The following is a 21,705-nucleotide window of genomic DNA, read 5'->3' on the forward strand; positions in this document are numbered from 1 at the left end:
TAATTACTGATCGATGTCAAATGTTGAGTGTACTGGAATGTGCTATTGAATGCTTTATTTCATGTAACTATCAATCTCAGGCTCTACGCATCGAATCAGAGTAAACAGGGAATGACAGTATATCACGAAAATCAACTTGTCTGTCAACACTGTCCATAATTCAGAAAGTAGCACAGACAATGGCTATTGCCAGTAAAACTCCTTTAAGTCTCAATTCATCCCTCAAATGTAGTCACACATTTATATACCGAAGTGCCAAATTAAATTTGCTCATGGTAATTACACACGTGGAAATACATCTTGATTAGGCATAAGCTTTAACAATGGGATACAATAATTTGTTTTGTAAATTTGCAATGATTGGGATAAACGATCACATTGTATGCTTTTTTTGTTCACTAAAAAACGCAGTTGTTTGCATTTGTTTGAACAGGGATTATTTGATACTTAAGTATAAATCTTAAACTAGAGTTTAGGATTTTGAAAATTCAGAGATTCAAGCTAAACACCTAATTTGGACGAAATCCAGTAAAATCTGAGGCAAATATTGTGAGATGTTATACATTGCCCGCACACAAATTCAGACGATTACATATGCACATCATTGTTTCAAATCCAGGAATGGAGCTATTGTGTGGAAACGAAAACGTGGGATGGATGAATGTAATGAAAGAGGCTACGATCGTATTTAGTGTCCACCCCTCCCATTTTATGACAAGAAAGGAACAAAAGATGATAATATATAAGGGTGAATAAGCATGTCAAGGATTGTATCACGACAACGAGTGTCATTACGGTACAGATAACCAAGAAAACGTTTCCATAGGGGATAACATATAATTGTACTGATGTGCAATGAAAATTATGATATCTGCTCTTTAAGTGGTTTGTATAGATGTTATGATATAGGCTCCAAACTATATGTTCCTTAAATGTAAATATAATATATATGAAAAGATACCCATTAAACATTCAAATCTGATATTCCCATTTGAAGATGCTTTATTTCTTTTTTAATGGCCAACACTTACGTTTTACAGTTAATCAAGTGGTTAAATAAATTTAAATTGCCGCTATTGGTTCTTAAAAATAGGGAACTGGAAAGGTAATTACTCGGGATTACCCCCACATTTAATTAAAAAGCAGGTTACAGCGTTAGGGGTTTATTTTGGAGAAAATGCAGAGAAGGAAAACAATAAAAAGATAAAAGAAGCAATCAAATCAAAAGTGAAAACCTGGGCTCGAACGCCATTATGTTTAATGGAAAAAAACTCAAGTAGCAAAAACGTATACATATGAACTATATATTAATATCTATTGATATAAATAGTAAAAATTTTAAATACACTAGATAAAACTATAAGTTACACTATATAAAGAAGGATATATTGTATAAGGCTCAAGAAAGGGGGGGGGGAGTTAGGACTCCCCAGCCCCACTATAATAAAAGTAGGAATTTTTTTAAAATAGACTTAAGAGAATAAGAGCAGAGCCTGAGAGTCCATGGGAAGGTATTTATATATATCGTTATGGATTCTCAAAGAGAAATAGAAACGACATTTTTAAAAATAATAAACTATGCAAACAGTTAGAAATACCAAGGAAATATAGGAGTGATAAAAAATTAATCCTAAAATATAGAGATAGAAAGGAATTATGGGACAAAGAAAAACAGTTAACTTATAATTGGATTAGGGAAGAAATGACAAAAAGCATAAAAAGTACAATAGAAAAAGATAATACATATGTAAATTGGGATAGGCGTGGGGAAAGTGAAAAAATTAGGATCATTGAAAATCCAAAGCCTCTGCTTCAAATCCATGCACAATGCATGGTTGACAGGAGAGGTTGCAGAGAGACGGCGTATGGTCCGAGTACCGCCAAAATGTCTCCTGTACAGAATAGGACCTTTTAATAAATTTCATGTGATGTTACAATGTAAAAAAAAATTAGAAGACTGCACACAAATTATAAATGAGATTAGGAAAAATACTATGTATGAGAAACAAATTTTTTTATATCTAGATGGGAATTTAAAAAAAAAAGACGTTATATGAAATTAGTAACTATATTATGGAAACGATGTATGCCTTTGGTCAGGTTATAATTATTAGAGTTAAGGCGGAGTAGCGAGTGCAATGAATACTATCCATGTGATAGCTACCTTAAAATGCTTGCACTCGCACCAGCCGCACCCTCCCTCTTCTTGGAAATTTATATATATATATATATATATATATATATATATATATATATATATATATATATATATATATATATATATATTTAAACCACATTACGAAAGACTTTCTGATTTCGTAACTAATGATTTAATATAAACAACAATTTCGAGGGAGTGAAGTATAAAACATTAAAGAAAATACAGAGCTCTCTCGAAACTGGATAAATATAAACAAAAACTGTGAAGAGAGACACATATTTAACACACTTTAAAACAATAACAAAATTGTTTCTGAAGAAAATGTAACACACCGCTACTTCACCTAATAATTCCAAAATGTAATCAATTAATCTCTAAATAAATTTAAAAAAATAAAATAAAGATCCGCTAATAAGGATCATAAGACAACTGGGAATAATAAGATATATGGCTATCCCTACATGAAAGCAATTATAGCATACACAAACAAATATCAAAAACACTAATAGCAGACACGGGATATAGGGACCTCTAGCCAAGGTCACAAAATAAAATAGGAGCGTGACTTTGAGATAGGTGATGAAAACCTACTCGGAAAAACAAACCTATAGGAGACACTAGGGATTTAAAATACCCCGGCAAAAATTTACTAAACTTTTAAACCAAATTCTTTTGAATAAAAGCACACTGCAAGATATCGGGGGGAATCAGTAACACATAAAAACATTTACTCATTGGCTAAGTAGGGGGGAGCATCTGTCTGGTGCCCCCCCCCCAAAAAAAAAAAAAAAGAATTGTTCTTATGAACATGCACATCGTTGTTTTTAATATAAACAAAATTGAATTACAACACTCATCATAAGCATATTACGTCATGATAAATGACGTTTAAACAGACAACATGTTTTCACCCTTACCTTTCATTTAATTTATCATCCTAATGTAAAATCAACTGTTCAGATATGTTTGGACCATGTCATTTAAAGTCGTTAATGCAAAGCTCAGTAACTTATACTTTTGAAGTAATGGGCTTGCAATATATTCTTACTGGCCGCGTAGACACATTTTACAACAAGGTACTTTTTAATGATGGGCTACCTGACACATATTAAAATTTAAATGTATGGAAAAACATAACATCTTGTCAGAGAAAAATATAAACACGTTTTACTATACTCAACTTTAATATTAATACATAACTATTTTAAGTTTCGTTGTCACTCTTAAGAGCAACATATATGGTTGAAAATAAACCTAAGAAAATGCATGTAGATAATAAGTAAAAACAAAGAACTAGTTATACAAATATATATATTTTGTTACAATATAAAGGAATTTCTATGCAGACAGTAAGATACTTGCTTTATAAATTCACTTAATTTAAAAACATTTGTAAAATTATGAAAAGCACCCATCGGTTCGGTAATAAAAATTTGAGATATTCAAGGAGAACTGTATAAAAATGTTTATCTTATTAATTATCTGACATAGTCTCCTAGCTTGACATACTCTCATAGCTTGACATACTCTCGTAGCCCGAAACCTAGAAAAGTGCGCTCATAGTAGCAATGAAAAGAAATCCAAACAATATTATAATCCTTTGTTTATCCTTCACTGCAAAAGCGTTCTTTTAACATTTCGAAATGGCTTTATATCTCCTTATACGAAGTTATTTAAAAGGCCAACATAACGGCTGTCTTGTTTATTTTTTATATCGTTTCTCACACTGAAATAGAGCCAAGAACACGTTTAATAGCGCAATCACTTGTTCTATTTTTGCAAAGACACGAGCATTTTTGACGTTTGTGCTTAGTTATTCTAAGTTAAAACTATGAAATGACAGATACACAAATTCAGCCAAAGTTTTACACATTTATGACATCTGTAGCTGTATGATAATTAAAATGATGTATGTGTGTTGTCTATATTCATAGAATCAAAATTTACCACTAAGATGAAAATTATGAAATATAAAAATCAATAAAACGTTATTATCGCTCCAAGGAAGTAAAAATGAAAAATTTAGGAATATCAAAATTTTATAAATTTTCAATTCACCGATATATGTTTCAGTTAGAAGCAGAAGGATGTACCTGTTAGGACTTCGTTTTCGAAATCGTTTTCAACGACATAAAGCAAAATCAGTTATTAAGCGGAACATGTTATCATTCAAAACAATAAGGACTAATTGTCAAAGTTCAAGATTTGTGCTAGTAATTGTAAATGTAATTTACAATTTTAAAAAAATATATTAGTCAAGGAGAAAATGAAAAATGAGAGTAGAGAGGAAATTTCTAATAAATATAATTCCAATTTTAGAACATGTTTCTAGATATTTCTTTTATAATATCAGAACTTATGATTCAAATTAGTATGTCTCTATGGTCTTAAACTAAGTAGTATAATAGAGCTAAAACCAACAAGTTTTGTAACATTCAACAAAACATTTATTACCCTAGAGTAGAAAATAAACACACTCCATTGCAAAAGAACAAAAAGTTACTGATGTTTTAGTTAAATCCCAGCTAGTCCTAAAAATTCTAACACGTCCTAAAGAGCAATGTTCTTTATAAACTTAAGTGGAATTTCAAATAAAAGCCAACGCTCAAGTGGGCTGAATTCTGTAATGTGCACATTTACCAATGACTTGAATCGTGATGATGTGCCATAGTATTTTATTAAACCACTCTAAAATTCCCAGTGAACGTCTCTGTTAAAGAAAGTTAATGAGCGCTTTGTATTTCCAGAGAAAAATAATTTGAATTAAAAAATTTCAGACCAAATCATATACTTAACACAAACTAATGATTTTGCCTCAAGACCTTACAGCTCCAATAAATTATTTTCCAGTAAACAAGAAGACATAAAAGAATACGCTTGACGAGGGCCAAAATTCTAGATTAGTTTAAAATGTTACACTCACTGAGAACTGTAAACCTTGTTTTTAGCTGTTTACATAATAAAAAGCAAATGATTCTGTGTTACGTGTTTAGGATCAAATAAACAGTAACACAAGAAAGAGTGCAAACAATATTCTTTGAAAAATATAATTTATTCCCCTGGACAATTCTGTAAAAATGAAAAAATATGAACTTACCGTTTTATAGAATCAAATCAAAAAATAATCCAAGAATAATCCACGAATACAAATTTAAAAGTCCTAATATCACAATATTTTAATGATTTTAAGCTCGAGTCCCGACAAAAATCCAAGATGGAAAACAATGACGTATGCTACAGTCTGTTGTGTTGACGTCTACAGTTCCTTGTAGAAACAAGAGTTATCGCTCCGATTTTGGAAATACAAATTTTATAAGATTTGTCTTTGCTGAGAATTTCATATGACATACGTATTTTCCACGAAAGAAAAGAAGTAAACCTTTTGAATCCAAGTAATTTGAAATAACTCCAAACAGCACAAGATACATCTTCCAGTGTAAAGAAAAAGCTCAACTACTACTGAGAATATCTCTCCAAAACAAAGGTTATATCGTATTCTAAAACGCAAAAGAGGGTGACGTGATCATGTTCCAGAACCTCATCGAAATTATGTACTTGTTAATGATGACGTATGCACAGTGTGACCATGAAGAAATCCAATCATTTTACTCTAATAAATAACATTTAGAAATAAATTGTTTACATTTTAAACACGTAGGCCCATCATGACCTCGAAACAACCAATCATTTTAAAATAAAAATATAACTTATTTACGTGGTTGCTACTAATTTTAAATCAGGGTCAGGATATAGATCAACGCATGATGTTTACAAAACGAACAGTCAAGGTCAAACTCTTTTCTTAAAAATGGTATCATCTCTAGTGGACAATTTACATTACAATATCATGTAATGAAAAATAAAGTAATTAAAACTGCCAAACAAACAATTAAATTGAAATAAATATATATTGTATCAGATATAATTACGTCAAATATACATAACACTGGTGAGGTAGACAATGAACTTTATTTCGGAAAGATCTGCTACAAGATACAAATTTTCTAAACCCAGATAATATAATGAATTTAAAAACTAGCAAGAATGCAAATTAAATATACATAACAATATTTATTTCACATATCAAAGAACTACAATCGAGTACACTTCATGCTGATTATCAAGATCAACTTGCAATTTGCTTTTACGAGTTCTATTACATTTAGCCAGTTTCATATATCTGGTGCACATGTGCTTAGGTTATCAGACCGCAGCAAGTTTACCCCACCCCTATTACCGTAACATGAATAATCTTTGAAGATGTGACTACCATCTATACACAAATACGTTGAATAATATCAGATCGTAATGAGGGACGTCGGCCAGTTGTCTTTAATAAGGATACTTTTAGATGTTGCTGGAAGCGAATAGGTTCCTTTTATTTATATTTGTTCTAATGATAAAATATTTTTATCGCGATATTTGTATTCTAACAATACAAATATTATCATCTTAATAGTTGGGCCGGAACAACAACAACAGCAGCAAAAATACTACTACTACTACTAATAAGAATAATAACAATACTACTACTACTACTACTCATAATAATAATGATTGAACTTGGTGTAAATTTCAATAGCAATGTTTGTTTACGTACAAATGGTACAAAACAATAGAAAAACGCAATTACAAATTATCTGTATCAATAACTATAATGTAAAGTGCTTTTGTTTTGTATTATGCATATATATATAAATCATACAAAAGACAGGGATACAAATCGAGAATTCTGTTATTAGGACACGTAAGAGCAGCGACATTCCAAGATACATAATACAGGATACAATACATTTTATTAAATGGTCGTAGTCAAGAAAAACACAACAAAAATAACTTTTCACAAGTTATTAAACAGGCGTGCATATTCATTTGAACAAATTTTAAACACAACATTCACACTGCAACTGATCAAATTGACCAACCTTTTAAAAGGAAATCTTTATAATATAGCCAAAGCGCTTTTTCTTTGAGGGACATCAAGCACGTTTCAGTAAGTAATGAGTATTGATTGTACATAGACGAAGCAAACCTTAATTGCAAGGGACCTACTTGAATACAGTGCCGCATTCAATATTAGCCAGAAGTAACTGATCTATGCCCCATCATTACATCTGTGTTTGTAAGACATATAAGCACCCAGTGCAGATGAGATATTAGCGGTTTACAAAGTTATTTAAATTACTTAAAAATTTGGACGAGAGTCCCGTGAACAGAAAATTGTATGCCGACTGTTATTTTATTGACATTCGATACACACTAGTAAGGCAGTGTTGACACTCACGATTGCTGACCGGACGGTTTGAATGACGTCAACCTTTGGTCAGGGAATGTGATCTTGTCGCCATTCACAGTTTTGCCATGGACCTTCCTCTGGAAGAAAGTTCTTATGCGAAACCAATGTTTCCCTTACCTGAATACATCAATATGACCTACCTCAATGTTTTTAATTTTATGCAGTAAATAATCTACAATATAAGCATACAAGACACGCTCTTCCTTCTCGTTCGCTATTTCAAGCCAAATTGTATTTTCTGTACAGGGATGACCTTGACTCCTACAAAACGTCATTTGCTTGTTTAAAGTTATTTTAATATGTCATTATCTAAACTGTCAAATTATCCAAGATTTGAAAGGGCTACGAAATACTGAAATTACTTAATAATGTGAAAACTCATCAGGTTTGCTAATTATGAAGAGAAACAAGCTTATTAAAAAGTTAGCTTATTATATCTGTATTATCATAACTTCATTGTTGTCCTTTTCTCCCACTTGACTCTTTCTTTTACCAGTAATGGCCATTGTCTTTGGCATAGGCATCCACCTATTGTATCCAAGCACCGAATCCATGTCACGGGCATCTTGGTTCCAGTCGTAACTTAATTAGGTTTCCCATACTTTTAATCTTTCGAATTCGTCATACTTAGTCTGCATCTGTATTTATAATAAACTTTGCGTCTTGGGGCTATCTCCGTTTACATACTGGATATCAGCGTTTTAGTAGATTAACGTGTTATGGCCGGAAAAATGTACTCGTATTTTCCCAAGAGTCGACAGACTATTTGTTATTTTGCAAACCGAAAATGTTGTGAACATCCAACGTTTCCAAGCGAAAGTCTAGATCATTTCCTCATTTAAAATCCTCTTTTTAGCACGCCAAGTCTGACCTCCTGTCTGCAACTTTTTATTTGGTTTGAAATTATCCTTTCTGATTCACCACTGGCAGCCTTAAACTTGTACCATCCGCATATGCATCGGTCTAAACTCCTGATCGTTCATCATTGATGCTTGTGTGCTCTAGGGCTATCAACGTGAAAGTAAAGAACTCGATTTCCTAAAGGTTACAAGAAAGAAAACAATTGTGAATAAGCGTTAACTGTCACGTAGGCTGCAATAATGACCTTTTCGAACTCGTCTTAATGGATTTTCCTTTGTCGTCGGTGAGTTGAATATATCGACTTCGATCTGGGAAGATTTCATTTTTTAGTAACATCTGACGTTTAGATCGTTTCACCCACACAAAATTTGGCATGACGTTTGCAAAAAATCTTCCTTTGTTCTTTTGGACGTGTTCCAAAGTGATACCTTCCAGGGAATTGAACCGTTCCGTGAACTCCTCTTTCTCCTCTGCAATCGTGCACAAAAAAAAGGATTACACATAGCCTTCTGATTTAGTTACGGAAGTTAGCAAACAAGGCCTGAAATAAATGTTTCTTATCTTTGTCGAGTTGGTATTGCTCTTTGCTATGAACTCTTTAATCTTATTAAACAGTTCGACATTTAATTCATCATCACGTTCATTGACATATCTTTGAACTTACCACTAGCCTGGGTACCAAAAAGGTATTTGTCTTCCAGGATAAACGTGTTTTTTATGTTAATTCATTCGCATAAAATGACGACAAGAGGAGCAAAGTCTCAAGCACTGTCCTGTCGTTTTAATTGTTTCATGCGATGTTGTAAGTTGCAGGTTATACTGACAAATGTTCTCTTGAAAGTAGAACAAAGACGTCTTCCTTTTCCAATTTGCATACGACAGATCCGTCATGAAATTACCCTGCACATTTGTAATAAAGATCCTAAAGATATTTGAATAAAATGGTACAAGTATCATAACAATCCGATTTATTTTAATCGACAGACACATACGCAAGAAATCAATACTCGACATGAACAGGGCTACACTGTTTTGATTTATAAGACATTCTTTGCTGGATTTTACGTTTGAATACTGCAGTGCAGTTACTCCAAATTTCAGCATGCATCAAAATGATTATTTATATGTGTTTAGAAGTATTATATTATTATTGCCATTCAATGAAAATGCTAATGTCATTTTGCACTGTTATTTTGTCTAATACCTAAATCATAATGAATAAATGAATAGAAATTGAAAGTACTCATATTTGTTGTCCAGTGTAAAAAAACATTCATAATAAATACATGAACACAAATTGGAAGGACTGTTATTTTTTTTTGTTCAACGTATAATAACTAGTTCTGAGAGAACTCAATATTCGCATTGGATTTCAAATGGTTTTTCCATGAGACAATTTTATTTTGTTTTCGCAGAATCCAAAGTAATGAAACAATTTGTGTTCTGTAATGTTTATGCCCTGGACAAAAAGACAAATACTTCATTATGAATAACTATATTTGGTACCATATTGAATTGTCATACAGTATATTGAATTGTTGTATGGTTATATGTTCTATTGGCTTCAGATCTTAGAGAAATGATTGCAATAATACGAAAAATAATTTGCATATGCACCTGAATGATCAAAAAATGTCAATGATTCCGTTTTTGGAAATACGTTCACATCATGGTCAAGTACAAAAGACCAAAAGCAAATGTAAAATAGTGAAGACGAAGACTTAACTCATTCAATGCACTTGCTAGGTCATGGCGATCTTTTGAAAATATTTGTATTAGAGGAAAAAGAATTTTCATTTTTCTGTTTCTATGTTACTTCAAACATCATGGTGCCTTGTCGTTCAAAATAATGAAGGATTTAAATCATGAATTTGTGAAATAAAAGGCAATATTAATAGCATGTCATGTTGCATCATAGATCCACAAGTAAAATAGAAGATATGCACTATAATTGGTACTCTATTTACAGAAATCTTGTTCCCTACCTGAGACGGTTAACTGACGATAACAGAAAAGCATCAACTAAAGACACGGAAGATCTCATTTGATTAGAAATGCAAAAGTTACTATGCCAGAGTGACGGGTAAGCTTACTTCCTTTCTATACTTTTGGAAAATACACACAAACTCACACATATATTATACATATACAGATGTCTAACCCGTTATTACCTATATCAAGATAGTAGTTTTAAAAACTGTAATATTGTTGCTCTCATTGCTTTGTTTGTTTGTATTAATTCTTTCTCAAAAGCGAGCAAGTATCATGCTCTTACAAACACGGTTTATGCACGTATGTTGATAATGCATATATAATATTCTTCCATGATGATTCGCGGCTACTCCTATATCTTAGGGAGCAGTCTATGTTTAATATGAACTAGCTTTTAAACTACGATACCACACATAACCTCTCTTTTCGAATTTAATATAAGGTATTTTTATTATGAAAAATATCACAAAATAAATAAACAGAGCCAACATGAAAACATGTAATAAATAAGTACTGAATTTTAATTTTTCACCTCAAGTATTTGACAAATTTGAATCCTATACTATAATTGACATGCGACGAGATGCATACATTTTTCATTAATAGGAAACAAGGTTTTAAGATTTTCCAATTAATCAAACGCTTTACATACCGACTGGTCAACATTACAATACATATATTTTATTCATATCATACATTGCACTTACTTCCATTTCCAACGCAGTTAAAATGGACTACATTCGACTGTATATTGACGGAATGAATAAAATCTGCACAGCCTTGTCCGGTGCTTACTCTGCAAAATGTATTTCTTCACCATTTGCGAATAATCGCAATCCACTTTGCTAATTGATAGGCTGCATCGTTTAGTTTTATACGTTTATGTTCATTCATATTGATTGCACAAATATAAAACACACTTATAATTCAATCACAAAGATGGGTTAAATGAAGAAAGTGAACCAGGTCAAACAAAGCATGGATACCTAATGGAACATTGAATGCACTGGCTTTCACATGGCGGCTGGAGTATTTAAACTAAAATAAGCTAAATCCTTTTTGGCAAGAGGTAATATAAACATCCAAATGTATTTACAGTTGATCTAAATCATTATTTCGATATAATTAACAATGTTACTAACCATATAATTGTTTCTATCCCTCATTTCAAACTTTCCCCTTTCCATTGCATCGTGTAGCTACATTGTTTCATAATACATCGGTCTAGAGTCATCGTCGCACGACAGAGACAAGATGCCGTCACACTCATGTTTTAACTGGTACATTTCTACGCAGATCCAGAGAGAGAGAGAGAGAGAGAGAGAGAGAGAGAGAGAGAGAGAGAACGATGTGGTGGTGGGGTTGGATAGACTTGCCATAAACGCTTTTGTATTAATTACCCATCCTTGTGTTACTTTATCCGTCGATTTGTCTGCTGCCTTACCAAGCCTGACAATGACAGAGAACGGTTACGTGAGGGTATGTTGAGTGGCATTCGGATATTTCAGTATTATATAATATGTTTTAGACCCTTATTAGAAGTTTTATAAAAATTGACGAAAGACAGCAAATAAACAAAGCATTAAATAGATTACACTATGTGTATTCTTCCTTGCATATATAATATATTTATGTACTGTGGACATTGTATTAAAGCTTTTCGAACCTGTACACCCAGATGTTCCAGATTCCAAGTTCTTGTAGGTTACTTAATGCAAATTCAGTTTTTTTGTTTCTTGCACCCCACATCCCTCTTATTGTCTCCCTTAAGCTTCAGAGAGAGAGAGAGAGAGAGAGAGAGAGAGAGAGAGGATTCTCGACGTAGTTCAGTGGACATTCATGACAGCTTTAAACAACACAGAAGCAATTGCCTATTGTTGAAATATAACCTAATGTTGAAACAATATTTATATATGCGTATTAAAATACGCCTTTAGTGCATCAGAATCTGATATACCAATACTATAACTAAATCCGAAATCCTACCCGGTTATCTTGTTACAGAAAGAATTAACTATCTTGAGTTATTAGAAGAAAAAAATATTTCTAGTTTGAAAATAAATCAATGGATCACACTCCTCCCAGTCAAAAGGACTGCTTTGTCCTTTAACTGACAATTCTGTTTTCTCCAATCATACAACAGTGGTAGAAAAAAATTTAAAATGTATTTAATTTATTTCTAATATTTGACAATAATTGCCATTACAGATTTTAAAAGGAATAAAACATGTTTCTCTCTGGCTAGTGAACAAAGACGCTTGGTTGCCGTAGAGGCATAAAAAATGACATTAACTGAATTATATTATATTTGAACATTTCCTGAAAGCTTGATATAAAAAATAAAGTGCTTTTGAAGATGTCAAAATTATGTTTCTTACCTGTGTGTTATAGACTCTAAGATTCAGCATTTATTTGTAGGTAATGAAATCAAAATATTTCATCCAATAATTTAATGAAAATGTTACCAGTTTATTTTTGGAGAATGTGACAGTTGTTGAAAACATGCATTCTTCTCTTTATTATTATTATCATATTATTATTATTATTATTATTATTATTATTATTATTATTATTATTATTCCTTCAGTGATATGATCGCAACAAGAAAAAACTTATGGCTTTTGTATGAAACTGTATTTAGGTGATTTCATAGTATTTTTGATAACCGAGTTCTTGGATTACAATGTGTTCCAAATCTGCAAATGTTTGCAAATAAGAAAATTTGGCATTCGTCCCTTCAGAAGATATTATTAAGATAATGAATTATAATCTATATTACGGTACTGGACAGTAACACTGTTTTACATGCAAATATTTTTATAAACCATCAATTTCCTCCTTTGAAGAAATTTTATATATATTTTTATATTTTATAATATATTTTTGATAGCCGAGTTCTTGGATTACAATGTGTTCAAAATCTGCAAAATGTTGGCAAATAAGAAAATTTGGCATTCGTCCCTTCAGAAGATATTATTAAGATACTGAATTATAATCTATATTACGGTATTGGACAGCAACACTGTTTTACATGCAAATATTTTTATAAACCATCAATTTCCTCTGAAGAACACAAATTTAAACGCAGTTTGTAAACATAATTAGACACATTCTTCGGAAACACTTAAGATAACGTATAGATTTGATCGTGATAAAATTATACATAGAATGTTTCGCCCAAATAGTTACACTGATATCAGTGCAAGCTATATTCAATGGGCCTATTCAGACAAAATGGTTTTCGATACGATATGAGATTCACTGTTAGGCCTCTCCTACACTGGGTTTAACAATAATAGGTATTTGAACTTAGCATTATCAATAAATAACACCTGTTTCTGGTGAGAGTATGCACTGCCGTCATACACCAAGTTAAAGGTAACATGAATGAAAGTATATAATTGCACATTTACTCTCCAAGATAACTTTCCATGCTCGTATTAATTACATTGAATACACATCCAATCTTCCATCATTAATGTACGATATCATTAAGATCTAAATTTGCTGCAATCATCGACTGATAATTATAGTACCATCTAGATTTAGTACTTGGATAATTTGTTTAAATTAAGCCATTTGTGATATAGGCTGGAAGCGTCTAGCTCCATTTTTTTCTCATATCTTGATTTTCGTCCTTCTCCATAATCTTGATCAATACAATATCGTATGTACAGGTACATTTGCCACTAAACATATTTCTTCCCCGAATATGTGCATCTTCGACAATTTTAATGTATAAATGAAATCATGCTTTACAACGGTACTATGTGCAGTTTTTCGAGCAGGTAAACATGAATCCTGTGGGTTAACTTTTTTTTACAAAACCGACATCGCTTTTAATGAAATATGGAAGGTTGACTTAGACTATATATGCCGGTCCAGGTTATTGGTTAGAAATTTGTGTGTTCACATCTGCAACCCACCTGTTGAATTCTTGGCATTTTTTATTTTTTCATATTATGCAGTAATGAGTCTTTAAAAAGTAAACTGTATTCTTTTAGACTTGGTGAGTATTCAAGGTCAATAATTAGTAATAAAGGAATATAACAATATAAATTTTAAATAATATTCATTTATGCAAATTATAAATCGTCAATTTACGCATTTGCCATTCAAACGAATACTATCTTACCATCTACATTTTATATATTCGTCAATTATAGCTACGAGGTTTATAGCGTCAGAATGTACTACGTAACCTACATTAATTCCGTTGATATATAAGGTTCTTTTAAATCTAAATTTGTTGTGTTGGCTACAGGCTATGATCTTAGATATATTGGTGGTACATTTGGAAATGCGTTTACGCATTTAATGGTATACCAAATACAGATTAGACTTAGATATAGATCAAATATATTAGACCCTTTGCTTGCTTCTCCATTATTTTCACGCCATTTACCATTTATGTCATCAACTAGCTACCCTTACTCATATTAGTTTCGACCGCTCCGGTGGTCTAGTGGTTAGAGCGTCCGCCTCGGATGCGGGAGGTCGTGGGTTCGATCCCCTTCTGAGTCATACCAGAGACTTTAAAAATGGTACTAACAGCTGCCTCGCTTGGCGTTCAGCATTAAGAGGTTAGTGTTAGGACTAGTCTGCCTGGTGTCAGGATAATGTGACTGGGTGGGACATCATGCTACATGTCTGTGGCATGATGCCCCAGTGCTAGACATCACTATAAACTGCCACATTGCAGACATCGTAGCGATATGACTGAAAATTGTTAAAGCTACGTTAAAAATCACGTCACACACATCACACACTTATTAGTTTCCTTGTGTTGTGTTTTAGAATATATATATATATATATATATATATATATATATATATATATATATATATATATATATATATATATATATATATATATATATTCTTCGCTATCACACTATTTGTTATACCCATTTATTGGCTTTAATATTAACTATCGTGGAATAAATAATCAAATGTAGCCTGAGTGTAAACTCGGGCAGAATAACTTCATGATTTAATCCAATGATATTTATATTAAATTGTATATTGTATACCTGTTTTTGTCATGTTTTCTTATCTACATGATCTTCACCATCAATTTAAGATGCACACAAGATGGTTACTAAGTTTCAAATTCAAAGCCTAACGTGCTGTTAATATTTGCTTTTTAAATTGAAAACTGTTTGACATGTGATGAATGTACCGATTATATGATGTGTATCGAAGAAAGAGTAGAAATACCTCTGGTAGAAACACAAACAACATACAAACACACACACACACACACACACACACACACACAAATGGTGGCTCATATTTTGCTTTGATGTCGTCATGACCAATGTCTCACAAGGATTATTTATAGTGCTTTACATTTATTTGTTTTTCCGAGCATTCTTAGAATTTAGGAACCTTAATATTTATTATTGCGAATCAAACACAGACGATTCGAGTTACTGTTCAAAACATTATTGAACGAGATCAAAATCAAATTCGGTTATAGTCATTATCATAGTTTATATTATTATTATTGTTATTATTATTATTATTAACTTACAATCTTGACTCCACATAATCCATTGTTGACAAGGAAATGTACATGAATTCGATCTCTCATGATTCAGAATTCACAAATATAAAAATCTACTATTCAACAACAATATATTATGTGGGGGTATATTGTGCCCAGTCATATTTTTATCAGCTAATATATTTTCAAGATGCTTGCAAATATCTACTGCAACTTGGTGTCATTTTGCAGATTATTCAAAAACAAAATCGAACAAGAGAGGGAGGAAATTAATACCCTGTTACTATCAGCAAAATACGGCAAGTGGGATGACGTCTGGAGCATAATCGGCACTCCAGAGAAACCTAAGAAGGCATACCTTTTAAACTGTATTCCAGAGAATCGTCGATGGGCAGTTCTGCACCAGGCTGTCTACTGGAAAGATCCGAGTATTGTACGGAAGCTACTCATGTTTCATGCATGTGATTTTTTGTTGAAGGCGAAGGAGTGTAAATCGGAAGTAGGTTTCACAAGTGGTATGACAGCGGAAACAATAGCAGATGCTTATGGCTATACCGAAGTGAAAAACGTACTCACAGAGCACAAGAATAACTTTGAAAAAGTAGACGAAGAGATTGAGACCTTCCAACCTTGGCATACAGACATCTTATGGAATGGACTTGGCCTGATACCTATCACTCTTGCTGCGTACAAGAACACATTTTATCCCAAAACGATTGACCCTCGGAAGTCTATTTTATCGGTACTTCGAGATATTTTCAACGATTTGAACATCTCTCGTGATAGATGGATAGAAGTACGAAACAAAATAAGCGAATCCCTCTACGTTGTTTGTGAGAAATCGGCAGAAGCAGTTAAGGAATGTTCGGACAGAGAGGAATTTTACCGACACATCATCAGGGCTTACACTGAGGAAGCAACATACCTTTATACATTTATGAACACAGCCTTAAGAAGACAACGGGAGTGTGACTACAAGCCATCAGCCATTGATCTCGCGATGGGTCCATATGTGGTCATGTACCAGATGCTTCTCCTTTTCTGGGGAGAGCTGAAGCGTGACAATACCACGTCCTACCGAAACATGTTGCTGACAGGAAAAGATGTAGAACAATATCAGGTAGGTGTCAAATTCACCTGGCTGGCCTTCGTTTCATCTTCTGTCGACGCTGTAAAAGCAAACCCGTTCCCGACATGTAGCGGCGTAGAAGGTACAAATGTTGTAATCTTTACCATTGACAATACAACGGATTCATTGTACCAACCAAGAAATATTGAAAAGTATGCCCATTATCCGGAAAGTGAAAGAGTGTATCCCGCAGGTGCAAAATTTCAGGTAACAAGAAGGCAGCAATGGAAAGGAACGACATATGTAACACTAAAACTTCTAAGCAGTTGAATGAGCATATTTCAGGATAGTCTCATTGGTCAAACCTACGTATCTGCAAGCTAACACATGGACCTATCTGTGCAACAAATAAAAAACAAAAACAATATGAAATCTAATTTGCTTTAGGAGTGACACAAAATTTATCCGTGGTTCATTCTCGTCAGCCGATAAAGGTTTTCAGAGTAGATTAGCTTAATCTCATTGTCATTTCCACCATGGACAATTTCAACACCAATGTGGTGACTTTGCTTGCGGTCATATAGTATCTGCATTATTGTCTATGTTTCCTCAGCTGGATTTGTAAAAAGCAAGACACTATAGTCAAGGCATCTTTGTGAAATATATATATATATATATATATATATATATATATATATATATATATATATATATATATATATATATATATATATATGTAAAGTAGACGAAGAGATGGAGACCTTCCAACCTTGGTATACAAACATCTTATGGAATGGACTTGGCCTGATACCCATCACTCTTGCTGCGTACAAGAACACATTATATTCCATTTCTTTTCTGGCTCAGGATTTTTTTGTTGTTTCGTGGCTGACGTTTTATGCTGAGTTTTAAGTTAACGATTTGATAAATTCTCTGCATATATTGTATAATCTTAAAGTGTCTAGGACTATTTATGTGTGACATACTTCAGGTTGTCCTTTAATGATGTATAGCATAATTCAAACTTGTCTTGTCTGAATATGTAGGTGTTACAAATTATGTTCCATTTCTTTTCTGGTCTTTGTTATGAATACGCTTTTATCATGCATAATCCGACAGTGCACTAGATTAACAAAAGACAAATACTTGTATAGTCGAAGAATGTTGTTGACTGAAAAAGATATGGACACATATCAGGTAGGGGTCCAATTTACATGGTTAGCCTCCGTCTCATCCTCTGTGGACCCAGGAAAAGCCACACCATTCCCCACGTACAAGGGTGCAACAGAAGATAATAAGGTAACCTTTATTATTGCCAATACAGCGAATTCTCGCATCAACCAAGAAATATTGAACATTACGCAGAATTTGACGAAAATGAGAGAGTGTATCCAGCTGGTGCAAAGTTTGAGGTAACGAAAAGGTCTTGCAATGGAAAGGCGATTTCCGTGCAACTAAAACTTCTCAGCAGTTAACTTAGCATTTCTACCTATCTGCATATGAACCTACCTGTGCAACAACAACAAAACACTATGAAACCCAAATGGACTTAGTCACGCAAGGTATATGATTTCTTTGCACAGTTACTTGTACAAAATTGTAAACATTTTGGAGAGCAAGGATGGTCAAGGACGTATGTGTGATTAAAATTTGTCCATGATTTAGTTCATTTTTGAATGATTTAATGAAGTAAACAGGAGATTTACTTGCGATTTAAATACAGACCTAAGATTTTCCCTAGGTAAGTCTATTGTGTCTAATGTAAAGCAAAATGAATATATTTTCGATTCGGAAAACAATTATTCCTGTTTTAACATCAGTCTTTGAAACAATTATAGATTATATAAGTTTAGACGAAATATTTTTTTCAAATACGTCACGAATCACAATGTGCTCAGTGTATTGTTTTGTATTAAATACTACTTTGGGATTTTACAGGGCTCAATCAAAGACATCCTGGAATATGTCATTGTCACACATCAAAACATTCAAGATTATTGTAGTTCACTGGGAACATTAAATCGTTTTGTAGTTGTATTAAAATATTTATGATAATTTTGGGTATAATTCACAATACTGGATGTTATTCTTGAATGTTCAGTTTGAAATTAGACAAATAAATTATTTGTTAAACTTAATAAAGTGTTGGTTTCACTGACTTTCTGTTACATAGCTGAAGATCTCTCTCTCTTTCTCTCACACACACACACACACAGATATATATATATATATATATATATATATATATATATATATATATATATATATATATATATATATATATATATATATATATATAACCAGGGCACTCAATTAGCAAAACATAGGAGTCAATTATCGGGCATGGTCGCTATATGTGTCAAGTTTATCAGCTGCATATGTTTTCTAAACCATCTGAGATATTAATGATTCTGGGAGCAGCAGAGTGAGTGAACAGACCGCTTTTTAAAAGGTCCATTTTGGAAAAATAAGGCTTTTACGAAAAAGAAAATATTACGCCGATAACGCGAAACCGAAGCTTTTAACTTTTGAGAGTCTCTCCAGAGTGTCTCCAAGAGTCTTTCTTACGGGTTAGTTTTGTTGTTACTTTTTCGCGTTAGTGTTTTTTTCAAATATACACGACGTTTACTGCGTTGACGTCTCATTCAGGTCGCACCCTTTCTTCTGCTGTCACTCATTAAAAATTGTATCAAGGCCAATACGATATCGTGTTCGAGGGTCACGTAAGTCTATTGTTATAAATCCATGCGAGATTGACTGTGCCCGTGAAAAGAAATTTTTGAAAAGATTATATTCCATACCACCACTACACCAAGTCTGATGAATATTTCTTAGCGTATGTGTATCAACTCCATTAAATATAGCAAGAATATTACAGGTATTCCTAATCACCTTATTTCACCTTGTTTATCATTGAGTAACGTAGATCACATCTGTGTTTTTATGTTTTTCCGCGGGAGAATATCCGAGCTGGATGTTACTGTTCTTATAGCATTGCTTCGTCGTATACAACTAATTATTAATAAACCCATCAAGGTCGGCTACCGACGGTGCTTCATTAATATCAATAAAAAATTCGATAACATCTTCGTTGAACAACTTTGCATTTTCATTAAAATCCCTGAGTACCTCATAACACCGCTGATCATCTACAGATGGTTCAACTAAATACAACGTATTCCATTTGATCCATCTCATTATCAAATTAGTAGCAGTTGTGTTTTACCAGACCCTGACGTCGTAATAATAATCATTTGGATATAATTTGGTAGCGCTGGATGATGTTTAACTGATTCCCTCGCTTTAGTTGCCGAACAATCAATTACATTAATATACTTATAATATGGATTTATATTGTGTGAAATGCAGGGCTCGTATACCCCCCCCCCCCACAAGTGGACTTACAACTACAATTTCGAAAAATAAACGACAAGCACTTACGGGCAAGTGTGAACGATGTGGTACAAAACAATTTAAGCTTATTTCCAATGAAAAATCAACAGGTACAGTTAAAAAATGGAGGTGATATTGCCGCGCGTTTAACACAGTTACCAGAAACACCATGGGCTAAATACGTAGGAGAGAAGACCTTCCGGGATATAATTAATGTGGTCCTGGTACCCGACGTAATATCCAACTTGATAACCAAGAACAACCAAAACCTGGTGGGTATCCAGTAAACTCTATCGATAACTAGTGTCACGCTCATGAAGTAGCTTATACAAGTAAAAACCTACAAAAAATCCTTTAAAGTATCATTAGCTAATTGTTGGTGAGATTTGCGATAAAAGGTAAGCTAGTAATAGGAGCCGATAATTAATCAACCAATTATTATTATAATGGAATCGATTTAATATAGCCCAAGAGGATTTGGAAAGAGAGGGCAGCGATTCGTAAGCTCGCTGAAGCAACAAATGTTACACGTGATGCTGCTGAAAAATGATTAGCGCGTCAGGCAGTATGGCAAATTTTTACCACCACCTAAACGTATTCAGCATGCACATGTTGATGTCGGCGTTCCTAATGAAGTTCATCAAGCAGATATTTTGTTTTTACCACATGATACTATTAAAATTGGAAGACGTCAAGTAACATACAAATACGCGTTAACTGTCGTTGACGCTGCAAGTAGGCATAAAAAAACAGAGCCGCTATTAACAAAAATAGCAACTGAAGTAGTGTCAGCGTTTGAATGAATTTGTCAACGAGGAACTGGACCACAAGGTGGTCTACCATGGCCACATTTATTACAAGTTTATCCTGGCAAAGAATTTTAGGGTTCAGTATCATCGCTCATGAAGCAACATAACTTCAAAATCAGAGGAGGACACACTGCGGTTCATCGCGATCAGGCAATTGTTGAACGATTTAATCGAACATCTGCTGAGCGGTTATTTGGATATCAATGTGAAAAGGAAATAATTCACAATAGGAGATCTCGCGAATGGGTTGCAAGAATACCAAATGTGATAGCTGCATTACATAATAAAATTACTCGAACAACTTCTATGAAACCCATTAATGCAATTACAAAAAACATACCTGTACAACGACATGATTTTTCTAAACAATCAGTATTGCGTAACGTTACTGTAAAATATTTATATGAACCCGGTGAACTTGAAGGTGGAAAAAAAGAGCAACTGATCCTAACTGAAGTATTACAACGCATACAATTTCTAGCGTGGTAAGATCCACGGGTTGACCCGCAATCTACAGATTAGTTTCAACTGCTCCTCAACGTGGATTTACACGTGAACAATTACAAGTAATGCCTGAAGACACACATTTACAACCGCTATCACTTTTGTAGGCTA

General features: G+C 33.2%; 1 protein-coding gene across 1 annotated transcript; it reads left to right on the plus strand.

Moving 5' to 3' along the window:
- The first annotated feature begins 16,009 nt into the window (after positions 1 to 16,009).
- LOC149790006 (uncharacterized) lies at positions 16,010 to 17,285 on the plus strand. Its single transcript, XM_089973161.1, has one exon. It carries the CDS (start codon positions 16,010 to 16,012, stop codon positions 17,216 to 17,218), a length of 1,209 nt encoding a protein of 402 aa, XP_089829287.1. The 3' UTR covers positions 17,219 to 17,285.
- The last annotated feature ends 4,420 nt before the right edge of the window (positions 17,286 to 21,705 follow it).

This window comes from Sinohyriopsis cumingii, chromosome 10, assembly GCF_028554795.1.
Source record: "Sinohyriopsis cumingii isolate HCF-2022 chromosome 10, ASM2855479v2, whole genome shotgun sequence".
Taxonomy (NCBI): Eukaryota; Metazoa; Mollusca; class Bivalvia; order Unionida; family Unionidae; genus Sinohyriopsis; species Sinohyriopsis cumingii.